At 43.2% G+C, this 24,280-nt stretch overlaps 1 protein-coding gene across 7 annotated transcripts in view; it reads left to right on the forward strand.

Annotated features, from left to right (window-relative positions):
• Positions 1-24,280, forward strand: part of piezo1 (piezo type mechanosensitive ion channel component 1 (Er blood group)) — a 214,416-nt gene that overhangs the window by 174,641 nt on the left and 15,495 nt on the right. For all 7 annotated transcript variants that reach the window (XM_061791069.1, XM_061791070.1, XM_061791071.1 and 4 more), the window contains 9 exons: positions 6,554-6,706; positions 10,548-10,609; positions 10,739-10,897; positions 11,026-11,173; positions 13,409-13,597; positions 14,205-14,297; positions 15,863-16,035; positions 20,514-20,636; positions 20,727-20,806. In XM_061791069.1, the coding sequence (XP_061647053.1) occupies positions 6,554-6,706; positions 10,548-10,609; positions 10,739-10,897; positions 11,026-11,173; positions 13,409-13,597; positions 14,205-14,297; positions 15,863-16,035; positions 20,514-20,636; positions 20,727-20,806 (1,180 nt within the window). The remainder of the gene's footprint in view (positions 1-6,553; positions 6,707-10,547; positions 10,610-10,738; positions 10,898-11,025; positions 11,174-13,408; positions 13,598-14,204; positions 14,298-15,862; positions 16,036-20,513; positions 20,637-20,726; positions 20,807-24,280) is intronic.

Raw genomic sequence — 24,280 nt, forward strand, 5'->3', positions numbered from 1 at the left:
CACTCCCTCAGGACATGGCTTAGCTTGTAGGCTTAAGTGTTGCAGACCTCAGTCCTTCTGTTAAGACCAAAGACTTGCAGATGAAAAATATGGGCATTGAAACAGGCCGCTGGAGAGGTGCTGGTTTGCTTCCCAAGCACTAGAGATTCCACTGAGCAAGGTACTATCAGATAATCTATACGCAAAGAACGGTAGTGATAATTCTCGTGAGAATTGGGTCTTTTATAACATATAATTATTTAATCACGAGTAGAATCCGATTATTCTACTTCCAGTCTTATGAGCCACCGCAATGTAGTAATGGTGGCGCATGCACGCGCAGCGGCTTCTCTCTGTCCCAAGCGAACGGTGTTTTCGTGTCTTTCGTCTTATATGTCAGTGTTTTAGCCCGACTTTGTCAAGTCTGTTTGTCAAGACAGATCCCGCAGAGACAACGTTTTGGTATTCAGTCTCAAAGAGGGTATGGAGAAGGACAGCGTCCTCGCTTACCTGACGGAGAAGATCCCAATGTGGTTCTCTAACCTGGCAGCTTCCCCCTGGTGTTGATGAGATGTCACTGCCTCGGGCGCCCAGGACCCCAGCCTGATGGTAGACAACTCGCCCACAGCCATGAATGAAGTTCCTCTCCTACACTGACAGGGACCGCATCCTGAATGCAGCCAGGGAAAATCCTTATACAGTACGATGGATGGCCTCTGAAATTCGCTCCTCACTACAGTGAAGCCACTGCAGCCCGCCATAAACCTTGCTCTAAACTGATGCACGAGGCCTGTGTACAGGGCTGCAAGGGTTTCTTGCTATATGCGGCTACCATAAAGTGTACCAAGGGAAAGAAAGAAGCTCAAACTTCATCTCTCCTTCCCTCCCGCCACCAGAGGCCTCGCATAGCAAAAGTACGCCGAGGCTCACATGCTGAGAGGTAGTGTGGTGCCAAAGTAAAGGTGTCGTAGTGTCATAGAACACTTAACTGGACATTCTAATAAGCACACACTGCATGTTTCCTTGTGTGAAAAAAACCCAGAAGAATTATGCCAACACCATCACCACATCACCATCATCAAAGTCCCCGTGCCTAGGAGGGATGACAGCCTGACTTCGGCGGGTGCAAAACTACGGGGCAGCCGGGGAGAACAAAGGGTCCGTGGGCGCCCACCAGACTCTGTCGGGGTGGAAGGCATAGATGGGGTCAAGGGCAACGCGGTAGAAGCTGCGGTTGCAGGTAAGGGAGGACAACCCCGGCGCATGGGCCAAGCCAACTCCAAAGCCCGAGCAACGTCTATGTGGGCCATCTTAACCCCTAACAGTTTCAGGCTTACCGCCAAAGTCTATGATAAGGTCTTTGCCCCCATGCTGCAGGACCCTGAACTTGTTAGCTGCCTCAGTGTTAGCGTAGACAAATTTTATTGATTCACTCACCCAATTGACTTGACTGAAGTTCCGCGCGGTGGAGGCTGAGGCTCGGAACGGGAGGAAACACATCAGACCTCTTCACATCGTGAAAGCCTCCTTTGCACCATATAATCTTATAATAATCTTGGTTTTCGCTACTTTCTTATTCTGGGTCGGCGGACTGTAGGCATCGAAACTGGGAACTGAATTTTTTTATTTGAACGATCCCGGTAGAACCGGAATGTTAGTCCCGGTTCCAATCGGTTCTCGATTCTCGATGCCCAACCCTAGCTAGGGACCAGAGAGAATGTCCCAAAGGCCTCCAGCTGGGAGGAGCGCTGTCTGGTTGGCAACCAAGGATTCGTGGCCTCCAGGATGAATTCACTCAGGACCCGTAGGACCTGGCCAATAACCAGCTCGGCAGACGAGGCCTGCAGGTCACGCATTGGGCTGCCTTCATTGAACAGTGGAACCACTCACACAATACGCTGGCCTGAGGGTGATAGGCTGCCATGTAACTTAACCCCCAGGCTGTCGGCGACTGCGTCCAAAAGCTCCGAGGTGAATTGTGACCTCCAGTCAGAGGAGATGTCAGACGGGGTACCAAAATGTGCCACCCATGTGCTGATGAACGTCGGCCACCTCAGGGGCTACAGTTGAGGAGAGTGGAACGGTCTTGGGGCAGCGAGTCATCCTGTCCACCATGGTGAAAATGGAGATGAAGCCATGTGACGGGGAAGCGAGTCCACGAGGTCAACGTTGATGTGCTCGAACGTCCTTTCGGGAACTGTGAAAAGCCAGAAAGAAGCGTTGCTATCGCGATGTACCTTAGCCCGTTGACAGGCCACGAGTCCACCCAGGACTTCACATCCTTCTTAAGGCTCTGCCACACAAACATCTGCGAGACTATCTTCACGGATGGATTCCAGCCGGGTTGTGAGAGGTTGTGTACTACTGAAATCTACCCGTAGCCAGTTAACAGGGACCAGCGGGTGTGGCTGGCCAGTAGAAAGGTCACACAACAACTCAATGCCCGTCTCTCCCCCACAGCCACATTCTCCAGCTGTAACCCTGGGTCCAAACCCTTGAGGGCCTGGACACAGAGATCCGAGGCCTGGTCCACGCTCAAACGGGCATAATCCAGACCTAGCTAAATAGTCCCTGGAGAGGCTGTCCGTGACCACGTTGGCCTTACCAACAACATGCTAGTTGTCAGTGCTGTACTCCGAAATGAACGACAGTTGGCATTGTTGGCGGGCAGACCACGGCTCCACCACCTTCGACATGGAGAATGTGAAGGGTTTATGGTCTACGTACGCCGTAAAGGGGAGGCCCTCCAGCAGGAAACGGAAATGGCGAATCGCCAAGAGGCCGAGGAGCTCTATGTCAAACGTGCTGTATTTGCGTTCCCTGGGGGACAGGGACAAGAAGAGGACTATGCTGATCACATGCACCTTAAAATTGATGGACAGGCAATATCGAAAGTACCGTAATTTCTCGTGTATAATGCAAATTTTTTTCCCCCAAATTTTTTTTATATATGTACAGTTATGCTCATAAATTTATATACCCTGGCAGAATTTGTGAAATATTGTTTTTTTTTTTTATATGACTGATGACTGAACAACAACCATCACTAATTTCTTCATGGTTATGTTTTGTTTGATGCTAATGCTTTTCTGAAAGGCTTGACAGTTTAATTTTAATCCCATTAAAATCAAATTAAATGTATTTCGCCTGGCCCGTCATGTTTTCTTTAAAGAATTGTACCCATCTTACAAATTCTGCCTCGGTAATCAAACATATGAGCACAACTGTGTGTTTACTCATTTACTAAATAAAAGTAGGGCAGTGAATTCCAAAATAAGAGCAAAATAAAAAGAAAGTATTACGTGTTCAAATAAAGTGCTTAACTTCAGAATAATTATTTTAAAAAACTAACAAAATACCGATAATGTTTTAATCACATGGGTAGAAGCAAAATCATGCATTGTACATAGGTGGAAGGATTTTCCAGAATTTTGAGGTCAACTTTGGGGGTGCATATTATATATGGGTGTGCATTATACACGGTAAAGGCCCCAAAATTCCTGTGAATAACCAGGATGAATCGTTGAACTTCAAATGTAAAAAAACTAAATTTCAAAATATGTAGATCTCTTTACGAAACTGATATTTTATTTTCTCTCGTCTTCATCACTTCTTACATTATACAAAACTCTTGAACCTTTGAATTACTGTCATCTGTGTCAACACATTTCCGAGCCTTACAGAAAAAAATCCAAGAAAGTGGTAGTGCTATTTCCCAGTCTGATTTCAATGCTCCCACAAGTCCGCTCTTTCGTCGCCATGGAATATTAAGACTTCTCGAACTCAGTATTCATGAAAATGTTTGTACAATGTACCATGTCATAAATAAAATTCCAAACTCGGTGAGCTTCTCCCGATCAGCTGCTCTCTATATGCATACAACACCAGGCACAAAGATATTATGACTGAGAAAAAGCGAACACTAAAAACCACCAGCCTATGTGTGGTGTGCCACGGTCCACAGAACTGGAACCAGCTCAGTGCTCATCTAAAAACAGCCCAATCTCTCTCCATTTTCAAAAGGAAATTAAAAATTAAACTATTGTCCATGTATTTCTAATTTGCTCGAACCTACTGACTGGGATCGATATCCTGTTTTGTTTTGTTTCGTCTGTAAAGTATTAATTGTATGTGTACCTTACGTTATTTTGTTTTGTCTTTTGTTAAGTGTTAAATGTCCCGAGCCCCCACCCAATAAGCTTTAAGTAGCTTTTATGGTGTGTGTCTATTCACATGTTGTGTGGTATACGTCGGTATATCCTGATGCTGATGTGATGTGTGTATTGCTTGTGAATAAACTGAAACATAAATGACAATGAACCCGACATATTATAAAATACGACAGTGGGCCAATAGACACAAAATTAAAGTTTAAAGATAAAATAAACAGTAGCAATAGTAGAGAGGAAAATGTTCCCTTAAACACTCAAGTGGCTGAATTTTAATTAAAAAAAAAACACAATGTGAATCTTGAGAACTTTAGTAATCTTGCACAAACATGAAATAAAGGTGCAGCAATTTTTAATCCACACACTCCAAATATTAATCAACGTGACATTCAAGTACAAAATGCAATTCAATAAAAAATGACCTTGTCATGTCAAGTTTATTTGTATAGCCCTTAATCACAAACAAGTCACAAAAGGCTTCACAGGCCCACAGTTGGCAATGATTGACGACATCCCCTTATCTAAACCCCCCAATCGGGCAATGAAAGACTCAAAACCCCATTTGGGGAAAAAATAAACCTTGAGAAGGGACCACAGATGGGGGTGGGGGATCCCCCTTCCAGGATGACCAGGCTGCAATGAATGTCGAATTCATCACAGTCTGGTGCTGTACTATGTTCATGTTGGTCAAGTCCCGTGTTGGTGTACTGCCTTAACAGTTGGTCAATACCGAATAACACTGAACCTTGGCTAGAGTTTTGCAGAATTATTGGGACAATTGGGTATGTGAACAGGCAACTCTGAGGTCATGCTCAATGTCCAGTCTCTTTCTGTTTTTGGTCTTCAGCTGAACCCAGGCAGAGAAGCCATACTCACATAAATATAGTGCTGAAGGGAAGGAGGGTCTTTCTTTAATGCTTGAGTGGGAAGGGAAGGGTATCCAGTCATCACAGCGAGGCACCAGAACAGGGAGAGGCTTACCTCAGTGAATTTTGTTGCATGTGCGGTCGCATGCCAGCTCCACCAGCTGACTCTCCTTGTTGCTGGGCAGCGGAACGCTTTCCATGTCGACTCCAAAGAGGTTACGAATCCACTCATCATTCCTCTGTTTCTCAGGAAAATAGTCTGTAAACCGTTCCAGCAGTTTCAGATTCCGATGCCCCATGATTGTGTTTCCTGCGATGTCCAGCCGCTGTCCCTCGTGACAGGCGTTTGGGAACATGTCGAGTTATTTTTATGAAACATGACTTGCCCACGATGATCTCTTTTTTGTTGAAAGCATTACATCGCTCAACCGTGAAGCACTGGTACCATATCCTTTGTTAGCAGGACCTCCTGATGCAAAAAACAATGGTTGCAAGTTGCATTTGGAACTTTCTAAAGAATTCTCCTCACCACCCTCGAGTTTTTCCCTGTCATGCAGGCAGCAGCATCAGTTGTGATCCCAGTTTAGGCCCACCAAACTCAAATACAGGTCCACGGAGCTGAAGATGTCCTCTGCTGTTGTTGTGGTAGGGAGCTCTCATGAACAGAGAAATTGTTCCTGCAGGTCTCCATCCCACACGTTTTACATACATGAGTAAAAAAGCGTTTATGTCCGTAAATTCGTCCATTTGTAGCGCAAAATAATGTCAACCGACATAGCTTCAATTTGTCCAACTTACATATAGTGTCATTTGAAAGTCTTATACTTTGAAGTTTATCTCGTGTGGATTGATCAAACACCTGTCTCACCATATCCGTGGCTGCAGGTAAAATAAGCTCTTCTGCAATTGTGTGTGGCTTCTTCAACTTGCAACATATGTAGTGCCACTTCATAAGATGCACGGAGTGCCTGTTCCTGCTTAGAGCATGAAGATGTAAGACACTTTTGTGATGGCCTCAGGTCTGTGTCTTCTTTGAAAGTACTCAGTACTTGTCATTGTGAGAATGATGTTTTGTTTGCAAATGCCGCATGAGTTTTGATGGCCTCATGCTTTCTTGTGCCAATACGTTGAGGCACAAAACACATTGAGGCCGTTTGCCTTTTTTTTGTCATCAATATTAAAAAAAAACCTGTTATATAATCTGTGCCATACCTGCGTTTCGCCATTGTCGATACTGATTAGCACGTTGCAATTGAAAATGAACCATAGCTCTTCTTCTCTTTGTAAAATCATAGTAGTCCATTAGCATTACAAGGCATCGTCCCCACCTAGGTTTAGGAGTGTGAATAGCAGGCAATCCGAGCCCTACAAAATTAAAACATGGTCATTTTCTTTCCCCCCCCCCCCCCAGTTAAAGTCCGACAACCCATTTGAAAATGTGTCCACGACCCACTTTTGGGTCGCGACGTACCAATTGAGAATCACTGGTATCCAGCACGATGTCACATTTGAATCATTTTCTTGTATTTGCTTCCTTAGAAACACAGTGCAGCAGCTGATATTGCCTCCACCTTGTCAGAGGACCAGGTTCCAGAAGCATTTCTGGTGATGCTTCTCATCCAGTTCACCACCATGATCATCGACAGAGCTTTGTACCTGCGTAAAGCTGTCCTGGGGAAACTAATTTTCCAGGTTCAGTTTACCTGTTCATATAATTCATATCATTATTTAACCTCCTGATTCTATTCTGAAGGAGTCAAGAGATTGTATACAGTACTAAATTCGCAAAGTGTCTAATATTTTCCTGCCATTTAGACTACACAAGGTTGTAATTCTACTATTATCCTCTTTTCTCCAATATTGTGTATATGATTGGCAGCTCAAAGCGCTGTAAAATTCACCTAATACAGTGGAACCTCAGTTTTCGCATGCCCAAGATTTCTTCCGTTTTTTTAGCCCAAAATTTGTCCCAGTTTTGGTACATCCAATCGTTTTTTGTATAGTTGAAAATGGTCCATATGAAACTCATCCACCTGCCCGTGTCACTCGGCCACTCACTTCCGGGAATGCACCCTCTCAAAAAGCATTCCATGCACATGCACAACTTCACTGATTGAGTGAGCGTCAACACACACAGCATCCCATGTGTTCCAGAAAAGCTGGGACAGGTGATTTTTGATTTTTGAAACCGTTTGGACATTTTCAGTTCGGTCGATCCCTTTCGGTTCATAACACATATGACTCTTTTTTTCTTTTTTTTCATTTACCAATGAGGCAAAGCAGTGTGTACACTCCAGAGTAAAGTATCAAGTTAGCAAAGATGGCGGGGCAGACATGTCTTTCGTGTGATGCAGCAGTCAATCATATTGCAGTGGGTGCGTCACCAGAGATCTTTATGGAGAGAAGAGATACAGTCTCTGTAGAAGTAATAGGCTTATGATGGTACTACTGCGTCTTTAGTTCCTCAGCACAAGATCTCTGATACATAATAACAAACAACTTGGAACTGGTTAGAAATTGCTATATTCGTGTCTCTTGTGATGTTTTGATAACCACGGAAACTTTACTTCACCCGAGCATATGCGATGCCAGCATGCAGTGAGCTAGCCTTTAAAAAGTTGGGGGCATAAATGAACTGTTGTAATTCCTGCACCGTTTACCTGATTTGGATGCAAATAGCCTTGAAGCTGAAAGTCTACAGTTAAACCACATCCTGTTCATTTCATTTAAAATCCATTGTGCTGGTGTTAAAAGCCAAAAAGATGATAATTGTTCCTATGTTCCAGTTTTTATGGACCTGACTCGAAGCATATATGAATTCTGCTCATAACATAAAGATAGTTTATTGAGTGAACTTTTCATTGACATATGCAGAGGCGGGTAGAGTAGCCAAATATCTTACTCAAGTAAGGGTACTGTTTCTTTAGAATAATATGACTGAAGTAAAAGTAAAAAGTAGTCCTCCTGTCATGAGCTGTGCCCTGCAGTTCCCTTGTTGGAGCTTGGGTGGCGCTTTGCGCCCCTCTCGCCCTCCCTCCCTCCCTCTCTTTCTCCCTCTCTCTCTCTCTCTCTCTCTCTCTCTTCCCAGTAATCAGCACCACCTCGGCCACACACCTGTTGTCAATCAGCCTTCATCATCACCCGCAGTTAAGCCTGCCAGATCCAAGAGTCCACTGCCAGAGTATTAACGTTGTCCTGTGATACACCCGCTCTCAAACCGACACGTAAGCTACGCCAGTCCTCGCAATACTTCTGACCTCCATGTTTTTCCTTGTCCTCAGTGCTCCTTCCGTGTTCCCCGCCGACCTCTTCCACCACGCCGCCAAGCCATCCACCTGCTTACGCCACCGCACATTCCCTGTCTAGACGATCCGCCAGTATGCCTCAAGGATCCATCGCCGTAGTCCTCTTCAGTAAACCATTCACCACCAACCTCTCAGTCTCCACTTGCTTCTGGGTCCAGAGAAAAGTTATACCATCGTATCGTGACACCTCCAAATATTTACTTGAGTAAGAGTAAGAAAGTACTCCGTGAAAAAACTACTCAAGTAAAGAGTAACTTGTAACTTCTGATTTAAAAAAAATACAAAATAAATAAATAAAAAATCAGAGCATGTGTCACGAGCGGATTAAGACTGGACCCAAGAGCAGGCAGAGGCTAGAGGTGTGATGAAAAGTTTATTGAAAAAGGGGAATGGAGATGGTCCTTGAGATGTGCTGGCAGGTTGTTGAGGCAGAGAATGTGTGGCAGGCGGTGACGAGCACAGGCGGCTGGCTTGGCGGCGTGGTGGCAGATATCCACTTGGCGAGGAACACGGAGGGAACACTGAGGACAAGGAGAAACACGGAGGTCAGAAAGATGACTAGGAATTACGTAGCTTAATTGGAAACTGGGGAGCCGTTGTACCGCAGGAGAAGCTTCAATACTCTGGCGAGAGTTTCCGGGATCTGGCAGGCTTTCATGCAGGTGATGATGAGGGCTGATTGATCACAGGTGCGCGGCCGAGGTGGTCCTGATTACTGTGAAGAGAGAGAGGGAGGGTGAGAGAGACGGTGAGAGGAGCGCAAAGCGCCACCCAGGCTCCAGCAAAAGGATTGCAGGACATAAATACATTTCAAAAATACAATAAAATAAAATTAAACATGGGAGTCCACACACACCTTGCACCATTTAAAATTTTAACTGCCCCAAAACCAACAACACTTGCATTGGGCCCTACTGAAACCTTATTTGCTTTACTCACTTAAATGACTGAATGAAGAAGCTGTTCACTGATCAGAATTATTGATAGCGTGTGTGTGTGTGTTTGAGCGTGCGGCGGCGAGTGTGTGTGTGAGAGAGAGAGATCTGCGTCTTACCAGAAGGTGTTTTCTCAAGTTAGAAGTGGGCTGAAATGTAAAATTATCGATTCTTCACGTAAATACTCAAGTAAAAGTAAAAAATATGTTGCATTCAAAGTTCTCTGACAAGTACAATTTATCCAAAATGTTACTTCAGTAAATGTAAAGGAGTAAATGTAACGCGTTACTACCCACCTCTGCATTTATGATGATCATCAGTAGACCTTTGTTGTTGCAGTCGAAAAACCTCACGGTAAACCACCAAACCAAAATATCATAAAAATTATGAATACTGAAATAAGGATCTTTTCTCAATTGAGTCACAAATGTACTTACTCAGTGTGTAATCTGGGCTTGTTTAATTCAACACAAAGCTGATATACAGTATTTGGAAGGAGCTATCACTTGTTCTGTTTTATGAATTGCAACAGGTGAATACAAAGGTTTATTGTACCTTTTGCCATCCATCATTATTCTGCCTGCCACTACTGTATTTGCCGCTGACATAGAACAGCCAATTTATATTTCTGATAAATAAAAAAAAAAACAATTTCAATAATTATAATACAATAACAACAACAGTAATAGTTATTAATAATGACATGAACATACTTTCACTTTTAACCTAACTATACATGACATCGACAAAACGTGAACTGAACTGAAAACCGTGACCACAAAACCGAGATACGAACCAAACCATGGATGTTGTGAACAGTTCCACCCCGAATCCATTCCTTTGTCCACAAAGGCTATGCAGTGAATTTAGTCTCCAGTTCCATTGCAGATGTCACACCAAGACATGGTCATGTATTTTGGTGATGAAAAAGGGAGGATCCCAGGGCAATTAGTTATTTACCGATTGCTCCAGAATAGATTGATATTATTGGAAAGTTTCATTTTCTTGAGGAAAGAAAATGCATAAAGAGAATTTGTTAGTTGTTGGCCCTCTGGACTCTATAGGTCCTTTTAGGGTGTCTGAAACGGATTCATTGGATTTCCATTATTTCCTGTGGGAGTTATTTCTGCAGTTTTCATACGATTTTAGTCTGACTTTTTGGAGCAAAAAACAAGGTTCCACTGCACGTGCAAATAAGAATTTCATGAAAACGGACTCAGAAATGCCTTCAAGCATATGAATTGCCTTACTATTTTACATTTTAATCATTGGATCCTTATGCTCTTATCCAAGGTTGTTCTTGTGTTTGGGATACACCTGTGGATGTTCTTTATCCTACCTGCTGTCACTGAAAGGTGAATTTCAATTGAACAACTTCATGGTTTGATTATCATACTATGACATGATAACAAAATAAATGTTATTTTTACATTATTTTCTTCATCAATATCGTAGTTGTCTCTGTCACTTGTTTCCATTTGTAGGAGATTCAATCAGAACTTTGTGGCCCAGCTGTGGTACTTCGTCAAGTGTATTTACTTTGCCCTGTCAGCGTACCAGATCCGTTGTGGGTACCCTACTCGTATTCTTGGCAACTTCCTCACCAAAAATTACACCCACCTAAACTTGTTTCTCTTCCAAGGGTATGAACACAATACCAACCTGAATCTTTCAATGTTTTTATATTTAGTACATTAACAGTAGAGCATGTTTCAAATAATAGTGTTTTGATATACAAGGTTCACAATGTGTTGTGCGTGTGTGTGTGTAGTTTTCGTCTGGTTCCCTTCCTTGTCGAGCTGCGAGCAGTAATGGACTGGGTTTGGACAGATACCACTCTGTCTCTCTCCAACTGGATGTGCGTGGAAGACATTTATGCAAACATTTTCATCATCAAATGCAGCCGTGAAACAGAGAAGGTATGACTTACCTCGTCAGCATATGGGCCATTTGTGGCCCACGCTTTTTTTGTTTTTTTTAATTCACCCGCCACATTATGAGATAATATTCGAGACCAACAATGTTGAAATATTGAATGTTACAGAATCTGACACGAGTATTAATAACGATTTGCTTTGTCACCTGTAGCACAAAGCTGAGATGTTGGATGTTTTTTTTCTTTGAATATATGCAACCAACGAGATTTTAGCTTGTTTGATAAACGAAAGTTGAAGAATATCAAAAAGGACCCTGCATACTTCTATTTATCTGTATGTGGGCTAGAAGTTGGACCCCACTTCTATGGGGTCAACTTGTATTCACGCTCAGAGTCCAACATTTGAATCATAGCAATTTTTTGTGAATTGTGAGGGACAGTCAAAATGTAATGAGCCCAATTTATTATAACCAACTAATAATTTTTCACAGTTTGGAGTATTTGTTTGAAGGTATTGTTTTAAAAAGTTTTGTTTAAGCCTGTCCTTTCCCTGTCCGCCATTTTGGAAATAAGGTCATTGTTGGATGCCCATCAGTAATTTCTCGTGTATAATGCGTAATGTCCCCCCCCCAAAGAATCTTCAAATTTTCAATAGTGCGCATTATACATACAGTGGGTACAGAAAGTATTCAGACCCCCTTAAAATTTTCACTTTGTTATATTGCAGCCATTTGTCCACACAGCACCCCATATTGACAGAAAAAAATGGGAATTGTTGACATTTTTGCAGATTAAAAAAGAAAAACTGAAATATCACACAGTCAGAAGTATTCAGACCCTTTACTTAGTATTTAGTAGAAGCACCCTTTTGAGCTAATACAGCCATGAGTCTTTTTGGGAATGATGCAAAAAGTTTTTCACACCTAGATTTGGGGATCCTCTGCCATTCCTCCTTGCAGATCCTCTCCAGTTCTGTCAGGTTGATGGGGAATGTTGGTGGGCAGCCATTTTCAGATCTCTCCAGAGATGCTCAATTGGGTTTAAGTCACAGAGTTGTTCTGAACCCACTCCTTTGTTATTTTAGCTGTGTGCTTAGGGTCATTGTCTTGTTGGAAGGTGAACCTTTGTCCCAGTCTGAGTCCTGAGCACTCTGGAGAAGGTTTTCGTCCAGGATATCCCTGTACTTGGCCGCATTCCCCTTTCCTTCGATTACGATCAGTCGTTCTGTCCCTGCAGCTGAAAAACACCCCCACAGGATGATGCTGCCACCACCATGCTTCACTGTCTGGACTGTATTGGACAGGTGATGAGCAGTGCTTGGTTTTCTCCACACATACCGCTTAGAATTTAGGCCAAAAAGTTCTGTCTTGGTCTCATCAGACCAGAGAATCTTATTTCTCACCATCTTGGAGTCCTTCAGGTGTTTTTTTTTGTTTAGTTTTTTTAGCAAACTCCTCTTGCACTGAGGAGATGCTTCCGTCAGGCCACTCTGCCATAAAGCCCCGACTGGTGGAGGGCTGCAGGGATGGTTGACTTTCTAGAACTTTCTCCCATCTCTTGACTGCATCTCTGGAGCTCAGCCACAGTGATCTTTGGGTTCTTCTTTACCTCTCTCACCAAGGCTCTTCTCCACCGATTGCTCAGTTTGGCCGGACGGCCAGCTCTAGGAAGGGTTCTGATCGTCCAAAACGTCTTCCATTTAAGGATTATGGAGGCCACTGTGCTCTTCGGAACCTTAAGCGCAGCAGAATTTTTTTTTTGTAACCTTGGCCAGATCTGTGCCTTGCCACAATTCTGTCTCTGAGCTCTTCAGGCAGTTCCTTTGACCTCATGATTCTCATTTGGTCTGACATGCACTGTGAGCTGTAAGGTCTTATATAAACAGGTATGTGGCTTTCCTAATCTAAAAAAAAAAAAAAAAAAAACACCGCGGGGCGTGGCTTTAGCGTACTACTTCACGCACCCTCCCCTGTCCTCAGCCACGCCCGCTTTTCCTCTGTGTAAGCAGAGTGTTGGCAGCTCATCACACAACATTTGCAGATTTTGGAACTCGGTGCGCACATAAGGTGCGCCGCATTATAAGGCGCCCCGTCCATTTTGAAGAAAATGTAAGACTTTTAAGTGCGCCTTATGGTCGTGAAAATACGGTAACTATATATTTTTTGAAATATTTTACAGTTCGAAGCATCACTAGGGCTCTGATGAAATGGTCTGAAATATACTGCCTGGAATTAATTTCAGAATCCATCCTGATCCTTACAAATATTCTCCCCCTCAGAAATATCCCCAGCCTAAAGGGCAAAAGAAAAAGAAGATGGTGAAATATGGAATGGGTGGACTCATCATCATCTTCTTAGTGTGCATCATATGGTTCCCCCTGCTCTTCATTTCACTGGTCAGATCTGTGGTTGGTGTTGTAAACCACCCCATTGATGTCACTGTTACTGTCAAGCTAGGAGGATATGAGGTAAGCATGAGCAACTGTCTACACTTATTTTCATTTCAACTTTTTTTTTTTTTTTTTTTGTCAATGTCTTTCTGTCTCCAAAGTGTTCTGTAAATTGACTGTCTGTCGTACTAGAGCGGCTCCAACTACCGGAGACAAATTCCTTGTGTGTTTTGGACATACTTGGCAAATAAAGATGATTCTGATTCTGATTCAAGCTGTTGACGACCACTGTAAAACATTCCACACTCTGTGTTTAAGAAAAACTTAAGTTTGGTTTTATATGATAAGCTTTAATATTGCATATCTGGGGAGAAGTGAAAACATGCACTATCGCAGTCAATTTTCAATAAATATTGAGTTTGGCCCGTGACTTTGTCTCAATTTAAAATTTGGGCCCACTGTAAACTTGAGTTTGACACTCCTGGCCTATAGTGGAGTTATGTTTTTACGGGACTCAATTTGTATAAAATTGAAACAAACACTTAAATGATGTAATTTGTTCCAGTTGTAAATGTAAGCGTTGATTCTTTGGGTGGGGAAAATTCAAACTTGTGTTGTTATTGTTTGAACACTGGTGACATTTGTAGTTATTTTTATTTCGGTCTCTATTTTTGTGTGTGCACAGCCTATCTTCACCATGAGTGTCCAGCAGCAGTCCATCCAACCCTTTACAGACGTGCAATACGAAAAACTCACCAAAAAGTTTGGGAACAATGCGGTGCGTTGTGATTTTAGTCATTTTACAAGGCTCTCTGTGTGTTTTGATATTTGTTTTATTGAAGATGGTGTGTCCAGACAAGGGCAGTTTACAGAAATGGTTAAGACTGCGGGAAATACTTGAAAATTCTTCGTTTAGCTTATTTTAAAATGCTAAAACCAATTCTTTTTCGGTAAATGTTAAGCAATTACATATAAAGAAAAACAGTCTACATTCACGAGACATTTTTCAGGCTTATGGGTTAAACCCCTGTACTGGTCTTGCTCTTCACACTTATGGCCGGCTCCTTTCTGTGACATGTCTCCTTGAGGCTTAGGTGTTAAAGCTATAATCCGCGATTTATGGCCCCCCCTAACGCTGGAATTCGGCATTCCAACAAAGCCTTCGTCGCTTCAATATGACGTAGGCTAAATGCTTGTTTGGCCTCCTCCTCCTCCTTCCAAACCCGCAGTCTTACTCCTTTCTCTATGGCTCACTCGAGCTGCGCGCTGTCCATATATTGGCATTCCCGTTTTCAGACTTCCGAGACGAGTCTTATTTGACCAGTTCAGGTTTCCAAACCACGCAAAAGGATCAAACTGATTCAATAAAAGTTCTGTAAAAGAGTCATGATCACATGGAAAGTTATCTTATTCCTCAAAAAGAACAATCTGCTTACCTTTTTTAGAGGTAACATCAACATAGGATTTGAAAAAAAAAAAATTACTATCAAGGACCACACCCAGATACAGCATTTGTAGCTCTCCATCATCTCAACGTCAGCACCTTTGATAACAGTTATTGGTGAAAAAGAAGTACATTTCCTCAAATCGCTAACCGAATGTCTTTGATTTTTGACACATTTTGCTTGGGAGAAGACTGTTCACACTAAGCTACAAAGTCATCTACACCAGGCCCGCGGTCCTGCTCATCCTCCTGAAGAAAACTAACAATAACCATGTGATTAGCAAACTTTTAAGATGTGCCTGTTACTGAAAGTGCTGCAGCAATCTTTAGTGTGCAAAATAAAGAGGACGGGGGATCAGCATCAAGTTTGGGAAAGGAGAGCACACAGGAAAAAAAACACTGAAAACAAAGAATCGGAGGGGATATTGATCACTGTGGTCTGTGTGTATTTAATAAAGGTACCCGTTACCGTTCAATGTTCCAGTCACGCACGAGTTGCTGGGTCCTCTTCCGGATATAGACGTCACTATGTGATAGTAGTTGCATCGCTTTTAAAGGGCATGAAAGAAGAGTCTTCGATTGGACAAGATTGAAGTCGGCTGTGGTGACGCCCAGACGTCCCACTTTTAAATGCGCTGGGCGTACGCCGGTCCACAAAATTACCAAAACTGGGTCTAACCCGCCTCCTCGCAGAGTTACACCAAGCACAGTGCTGGATATGTGCTAGTGACAAAAATACTTTTGATCCAGGGATCATCACTAAAGTATTTTCACACTGTTTTGTGAAAAGGTACTGTGAATGTAAAGATGCAAGTGTTCCAATTTAGGAGAAATGCACAGATATTTTCTTAAAAGGTTTTATTTTTTCATTCACTTCGATCATTTTGATTTTTTTGTAGGTAGCCATGCAGTTCATTTCACTTTATGGTTATGAGGACATTGTTACAGCCATGATTGAAGGCAGTTCAGGCTCAGTCTGGAGAATAAGCCCCCCGAGCAGACAGGAAGTCATAAAAGAACTGCTCGGAAGCCCCGCTGACCTAACATTGCGTCTGTCGTGGAATTTACAAAGGTAAAATATTTTTGTCTTCTTGTTTCCAAATGGCAATGTACAGTGTGTACTTGATTGTGACATTCTGTCTGTCTAAACTCCCATAAACTATTCCTATTGGAATAATGAGGCCAATACCTTTATTTTTTTGCTGAAGATAAATAGATGATGGAAAAAATGGGGTCCTCAAGCGATAAATAGGAGACAAGAGATAAACATTTGATTGACTGCTTTTTATATGACATACAAACATGAAAGAAGACATTATAATGGAAGGTAAGAGAAAAACAATGTTTAAAAAAAGATCTATAGAGTCATTGTTAAGGAAAGGTTACATTTTTCAAAGGAAGGAGGAAGAAGTAGGAAACTTCTTCAGCTTTTATTTCCAGGTATTTACATCTGGGTCGGAGACAAAACTTAGAAGATTGCATCCTTTGTTTGAACCCACCGATTCCAACATGTGGCTCACTAATCCCCATTAATGAAAAACACAATGGTATCAGCGAAATCACACAAAATGAAACATTTTGTCCGGCAATTTTAAGAAAGGTGCAACTAATCTATTGAGAGACAGTTCATCATGCAGCAAGACAATGACCCAAAACACACTGCAAAAACAGCAACGAGTTCATCTGCAGCAAGAAGTAGACGGTTTTATACTGTGCAAGTCAAGCTCCTTCTGAACAGTGGGCTCTGCCAGCAGACCTCTCACAATACGTCTAGGCCTGCCAGATCAGACCGGCATCTTCCCGCACCTTCCTCCGCCCCTCTCTTCACCCAAGTTTCCCAAACATGCGGCCACAAGTCTGATGACACAACCACAACGTTGATCATCGAACTGCGGCCTTGGGTGTCCTGGTGCCAATGCATGTATAGACACCGTTATGTTTGAACATGGTGTTCCTTATGGACAATCAAAGACAGTGACCAGTCTGCGTATCGACAGGAAGTGTAGTGGCTGGAGCTGTGGTGCGGCCGACACAACCTAGAGCTGAACACGCTCAAGACTGGAGAGATGATCGTCACGCTGTCCAACTGCCCTGTGTCAACCGTCGAGACCTTCAGGTTCCTGGGAATTACAGTCTCTTGGGACCTGAAGTGGGAGATCAACATCAGCTCCATCCTCAAAAAGGCCCAGCAGAGGATGTACTTCCTGCGGCTTCTGAGGAAGCACGGCCTACCACAGGAGCTATTAAGGCAGTACTACACAGCGGTCATCGAATCAGTCCTGTGTTCTTCCATCACAGTCTGGTTTGGTACTGCTACAAAAAAGGGCACACTCCGACTGCAACGGACAATCAAAAGATGAAAAGATTGTCGGTACCCCCTACCCACCTTTGAGGACTTGCACGCTGCCACAACTAAGACAAGAGCATGCAAAATCCTCTCGGACCCTCCACATCCTGGTCACCACCTCTTCCAGCTCCTTCCCTCAGGTAGGCGGTATCGAACAATGCAAACTAAAACAAGCAGACATTCCAACAGCTTCTTCCCTCTTACCATTCACTTCTTAATTAATTAAATTAATTAATTCCATTGCAACATGCTAGCAATTTTGTCTTGATTGTTGTCACATCTCTGTCGGGCCACTTATACATTACTCGTGCACTCACTGTCGTAGTCTCGCCACTCTGCACTATTTGCATATCTGCTGTTGACCGATACTGGCCAATACTGCAATATTATCAATACTGCTTGAGTAGCATCTGCACCATTTGCACAATTAACATTGTCCCAGATTATCGCACTACTCGGCACTTTAAACTGCATCAAGTCTCTGCACCCTTTGCACAATATTCATTGCACCGGACTATTCTATTAGTCATTCGAACTGCTCTAATTGCTCGAGGACTCTGCACCTTTTTGCACAATTGTTAAAGAAAAAAAATGTACCGGCATTAACACATTACAGGTAACCTTTTATTGCTCAGTGACTGTGTTTTTTTTATGTCTTTATGTCTCAAAAGTATTCTCTGTCGATTGATTTTCTGTTGTCGTACTAGAGCAGCTCCAACTACCAGAGACAAATTCCTTGTGTGTTTTTGACCTACATGGCAAATAAAGATGATTCTGATGTTGATTCTAATTCTGATTGATTCTGATCTGTGACGAGCACAGAAGTCCAATAACAAAGCACCACTCGAACCCCTCGGGTTGAAATCGGCGAGGCCGTCCCTCCCAATCATGCTCATCCAGGTCTCACTGTCATTGCCCACGTGAGCGTTGAAGTCCCCCAGCAGAACGAGGGAGTCCACAGTGGGAGTATTTTCCAGCACCCTTAAGCTATCTTCAGTAGCCAGGGATCAGACCGCCAAGGTCCCTGCCTTCGGCCGCTTTAAAGGTTAAGGGTTTATTTGTTTATTATTGTGTTTGATGTACTTCACGATATTATAGTTGCAGTTGTTAAAGTGCTCTCGAACTAAAGTTGAGTTGAGTAGAGAAGTTGACTCCAAAGAAGATCAACATGCATTTTACCTGTAAAAATGAGACTGAAGGGAGTAACCCCACAAAACAAACAATCAGAGAAAGAGGCTGCTTTGAAAGCCTGGGAAAACATCACGTCCATCTCTTCCTCAGCTAAAGATTTCATTACGAATAATGCTCTCTTTGAAGTCACTCTTTCCCAAAACTGATAGAGCTCATTTTACATTTGAAAATCTCTCAGCACACCACAAAGTATAAATACAGAAATAATTAGGATCTCATCTCAATTTACTCACAAATTGACCAAAGTGTGAAATCTGTGCCTGTTTAAATGAACCCAAAGCTGAAACACTCCCAGGAAGCCATGACCTCTTCTGTTGTATGAATGGCAACGGGTTTTTTTCATTGTTTTGCCTGTCACCATACATCGCTGGCATTTATTTTGATTGTGATTTCTTTATTTCGAACATGTAATAACATCCAAAAAAGAACAACAAAATAAGATTAAAGCAAAATAATTTCCCAAAAACTTAAAAATCAGATTCGAAAAGGAGTATGAAGAAGTAAAAACTTACTTATTCCAACCCCTATCTCTTCTTCTGTATGATTCTTTATAACTATTACTTTCTAAGAACATCAGTATACTGTATACTGTATACTGAAGTCTCTTTAGGATGATAGCTTAAATGACACGGAAGGGCTTACTTACTTCAAGACATTTTTAAAAGGAGCTTAAAACATACATTTACTCGGTTGTGCAATTTTACGATTAATGGGTGGACGGGGACTGCGGAGAGCCAATCTATGTATATAAGCAGTTGAAAAGTCAGTGGAAACACAATTTGGTTCTGAATGCATACCTGTAATTTAGAATAATAATTGAGGACAAGTTCTATTTGAGGTCGTATGTTACTTTGAAAGGTTAAACTTTGCTTCATTCTCGTTCAAGGTCAAACGTGCTCAAGCCTTTTCAGTCAAGCCTTTCCCCGTGCATCTCAATAAATTAGGCTTGTCCATGATGTCATGCCGTACTGAAATGAGGATGTTATCCTGTAACTAATAATAATTCACATATTGCCATTTGTTCGACTTCAAAAGTCTAGATCTATGGTTCTCAAAGTTGGGTCCCCGTACCCCTGGGGGTCCACCAGACGTAGCTTTGGGGTCCACAGAATAATTGTTTTTGTTGTATCATTTAAAAAAGTGCATACCACCATATTAGCGACAATAACTAATATACTAAAACAGTTCCACCTCCCGACCTTTTTGCATTAGGCCACTTAAAAGCTTTGATGTGATTGTGACATACAGTATCACATAAATCTGACATCCGTGCACACATGCATCATTTGGAGCTGGCGGCGATGAATGAATTCATTTTGAAATTAAATGGAATGAAGTTTAATTCAGTTAAGTTCCTTTCTAATACAGACCTCAGGAATATTTAGGTTAAAACATTGCACAAATACGCATGGTAGTTATGTTTAATTGTCATTATGACTAAGAGGGGGTCCTAGGAAAAACGGGTCCCTCAGTCCAAAACATTTGAGAACCGCTGGTCTAGATCACCATACAGAGCTTGTGGACACTTGTTTTTATTTTCTGTATGGGTGTTTTCTTTGACTCTCTGAGCGACTGCAGTACAGATACATCTCAACAAATTTGATTATGGTAGAAAAGTCCATTCATTTCAGCACTCATACATTATATAGATTCATTAAACACTTCAGAAAATACTTTTCAGAGGGTACATGCCTGCCTAATTTCGCCATTAAAAATCATTTCCATTGTTTCTTGATTGTTTGTTATGTCGTATTCTAGTTTGTAGAGATGGTGAATTGTGGGGTTTTGTTTGCTGTAAGCTATAATCAACAACATTCTGCAAATATATTTTTTATACTCCGTCTATCACATCGTTTTTTTCTGTTACCAAAGAATAAATACATCATACCTTGGACATAACTTTATAAATGGATGTGGTAAACATTTACATGCTTCAGTTTGCCTTCACTGTCATGAAATGTCATAACTTTGCCCTTTTTCACAGATTAATCTTTGAATTTCACCCTGAACAGGGACCTGGGGAAAGGAGGGACTGTGGAGCACACATTTGACAAGCACTCAATTGACCTGGAACCTGGGAACCCTGTGAGGGCCGATCTCGCGTCTCTTCTGCTGCGCAATCGCACTAAGGCAGTGTAGGTTTACGCTCTTATAGCAATGTATCAATGTTCATCTTATTACCACTGCAGTTTATTGTCCAACTTGTAATTTTGTTTTATTTGCAGGCATGTTCCAAATATGTTTCCAAATTACATCCGGGCCCCCAATGGAGCAGAGGCCAAACCAGCCAGTCAACTATATGAAGGTCACAAAAAAATGATTGTATTTAAATACTATACATATGTAATATGATCTGAAAAGAGTAATACAAGAAAAAGACCAAAACAATTACAGTATGTCACACTTCTGATGCAGTTCCTACGGTTGGTTGAGGGGACCCGGGGTGGAGTGGGACGTGGGAGCTCTCCGTGAACAAAACAAAAAAGTAATATTAGGTCTTTCGTTTATCAAACTAAACACAGTACGTAGATAGGTACTGGATAGTTTTGGCATCATGAAGTGTTGGGCCACTAGGATCTTAAGGAGCAAAAGATTCCCGCTACACCAGCCACCAAAGTGGATGTTCATTTCAGTTGAATCTGCAAGGGTGTCAGTCATTTTTGTCTCAGGCCTTAATGAAGTTACGATTTCCCTCAGAGGGCCGCTATGACTGTAAAACCATCTAAATTAGGGCTGCACGACATTGGAAAAAACATGCAATATGCGATATTGGTATTGAATATTGCGAAATCGATATTATTGCCATATTTAACGTCTGGAGAGAAATAAAATGTGTATTATCTAATGAAATGAAAACATTTTTGTTCATGTGGCAAAATGAGCAGGATATATGTATCCTCCCATATTTCAGATGTGTTATTCATTTTAGGTCCAAGTTGTTTGTTGTTTTCGTCCTTGTTCATTTCCTCCTGTCCCGCATCTACGCCACGTGTGCAATAAAACCATACTATACTATATATGTATTATTATATTGTATGTCTTTGCGATACACATGTTGCACATGCCATCATCACAATGATATTTTTTCGATATATTGTGCAGCCCTACGATAAATGTTTACTCACGTCATATAAGTGGGATGAGGTTTTTTTTAGTCTTTCCAATACTGTAGTTCCAGTGTTTTACTTGTCGCGGCAAGTCAGTCAACTGTCAGTGAGTCAACAATGAACCGAGAGGCAAAGACCGGGCCTTTTGGAATAATGTAGTTCTGAAAAAACAAAGTACCGTATTTTCACGACCATAGGACGCACCGTATTAAAAGGCGCAGTCTCAGTTACGGGGTCTATTTCTGTATTTAACACATACATAAGGCATAGCACATAACACATACCGTATTATTGGGCGCAGGCATGCTAAAACATACGCTAGCTTGAAACATACGGTAGCATGCATGCACGCTAAAACAATGTTTTTTAAAAGGAGGCGTAAGCAAAACGGAGTTTGGTTATACTTTATTGAAGTATTTAACAATCTACTCGTTATTTTTGGATCAATCCTCATCCACAAATCCCTCAAAGTCCTCATCTTCTGTATCCGAAATGAACAGCTAGGCAAGTTCTCCAACAAACACGCCGGGTTCGAGTCAGTCTCGTTGGCGCTTCTCCTCACTAGGGTTGTGGGCGTGCTGGAGCCTATTCCAGCTAACTTCGGGCAGGAGGCAGGGTACACCCTGAACTGGTTGCCGGCCAATCGCAGGGCACATACAAACAAACAACCATTCGCACTCACATTCACACCTACGGACAATTTAGAGTTGTCAATCAACCTACCATGCATATCTTTGGGATGTGGGAGGAAACCGGAGTACCCGGAGAAAACCCACGCAGGCACGGGGAGAACACGCAAACTCCACACAGGCGGGGCCGGGGATTGAACGCCGGTCCTCAGAACTGTGAGTCAGAGGCTCTAATCAGTCACCACCATGCCGCCCCTATATAACTTCATGCCGTACACCTAACGGTAAAGACTTTTTGGCATTAATAGTTTGAAAAATATTACTTTTGAATATTTTTCTCCTATGATTGGCCGGCGACCAGTTCAGGGTAGAACCCACGAAGTCAGCTGAGCTAGGCGCCTGCCCACCCTTGACCCTAGTGAGGATACGTGGTTTAGAAAATTGATGGATGGATATTTTATGATGATACAGAAACAATTATGACCTTTTAATGGATACCAACTGTCAATAATTCAAATATTGTCAAATTGAATGATTTTCAAAAGGAAATTCAGTGGGCCATGTCTTTTGTCAAATTATATGAAAATTACCCATATAAAGTATAACTACTTTCCCATGGGCCCACCACCTGTGGGAGGGGCCATAGGGGTCGGGTGCAGTGCGAGCTGGGCGGTGGCCGAAGGCGGGGACCTTGGCGATCCGATCCCCGGCTACAGAAGCTGGCTCTAGGGACGTGGAATGTCACCTCTCTGGCATTCTGGCACGTTGGGGTTCACCCCGGTGGACGAGAAGGTAGCCTCCGTCCGCCTTCGGGTGGGGGGACGGGTCCTGACTGTTGTTTGTGCCTATGCACCAAACACCAGTTCAGAGTACCCACCGTTTTTGGAGTCCTTGGAGGGGGTGCTGGAGAGCGCTCCCGCTGGGGACTCCATTGTTCTGCTGGGGGACTTCAATGCTTACGTGGGCAATGACAGTGAGACCTGGAAGGGCGTGATTGGGAGGAACGGCCCCGCCGATCAGAACCCGAGCGGTGTTCTGTTATTGGACTTCTGTGCTCATCACGGATTGTCCATAACGAACACCATGTTCAAGCATAAGGGTGTCCACACGTGCACTTGGCACCAGGACACCCTAAGTCGCAGTTCAATGATCGACTTTGTGGTCGTGTCATCGGACTTGAGGCCGCATGTCTTGGACACTCGGGTAAAGAGAGGGGCGGAGCTGTCAACTGATCACCACCTGGTGGTGAGTTGGCTCCGATGGTGGGGGAAGATGCCGGTCCGACGTGGCAGACCCAAACGTATTGTGAGGGTCTGCTGGGAACGTCTGGCTGAATCCCCTGTCAGAAGGAGTTTCAACTCCCACCTCCGACAGAACTTTGCTCATGTTCCGGGGGAGGCGGGGGACATCAAGTCCGAGTGGACCATGTTCCGCGCCTCCATTGCTGAGGCGGCCGACCGGAGCTGTGGCCGTAAGGTGGTCAGTGCCTGTCGTGGCGGCAATCCCCGAACCCGTTGGTCGACACCGATGGTGAGGGATGCCGTCAAGCTGAAGAAGGAGTCCTATCGGGCCTTTTTGACCTGTGGGACTCCTAAGGCAGCTGATGGGTACCGGCTGGCCAAGCAGAATGCAGCTTTGGTGGTCGCTGAAGCAAAAATTCGGGCATGGGAGGAGTTCGGTGAGGCCATGGAGAAAGACTTCTGGACGGCTTCGAGGAAATTCTGGTCCACCATCTGACGTCTCAGTAGGGGAAAGCAGTGCACCATCAACACTGTGTATAGTGGGGATGGGGCGCTGCTGACCTCGACTCGGGACGTTGTGAGCCGGTGGGGAGAATACTTCGAAGACCTCCTCAATTCCACCGACACGCCTTCCCATGAGGGAGCAGAGTCTGGGTTCTCTGAGGCGGGCTCTCCTATCTCTGGGGTTGAGGTCACCGAGGTGGTTAAAAAGCTCCTCGTTGGCAAGGCCCCGGGGGTGGATGAGATTCGCCCGGAGTTCCTCAAGGCTCTGGATGTTGTAGGGTTGTCCTGGTTGACACGC

This window comes from Phyllopteryx taeniolatus, chromosome 11 (assembly GCF_024500385.1).
Source record: "Phyllopteryx taeniolatus isolate TA_2022b chromosome 11, UOR_Ptae_1.2, whole genome shotgun sequence".
Lineage (NCBI taxonomy): Eukaryota > Metazoa > Chordata > Actinopteri > Syngnathiformes > Syngnathidae > Phyllopteryx > Phyllopteryx taeniolatus.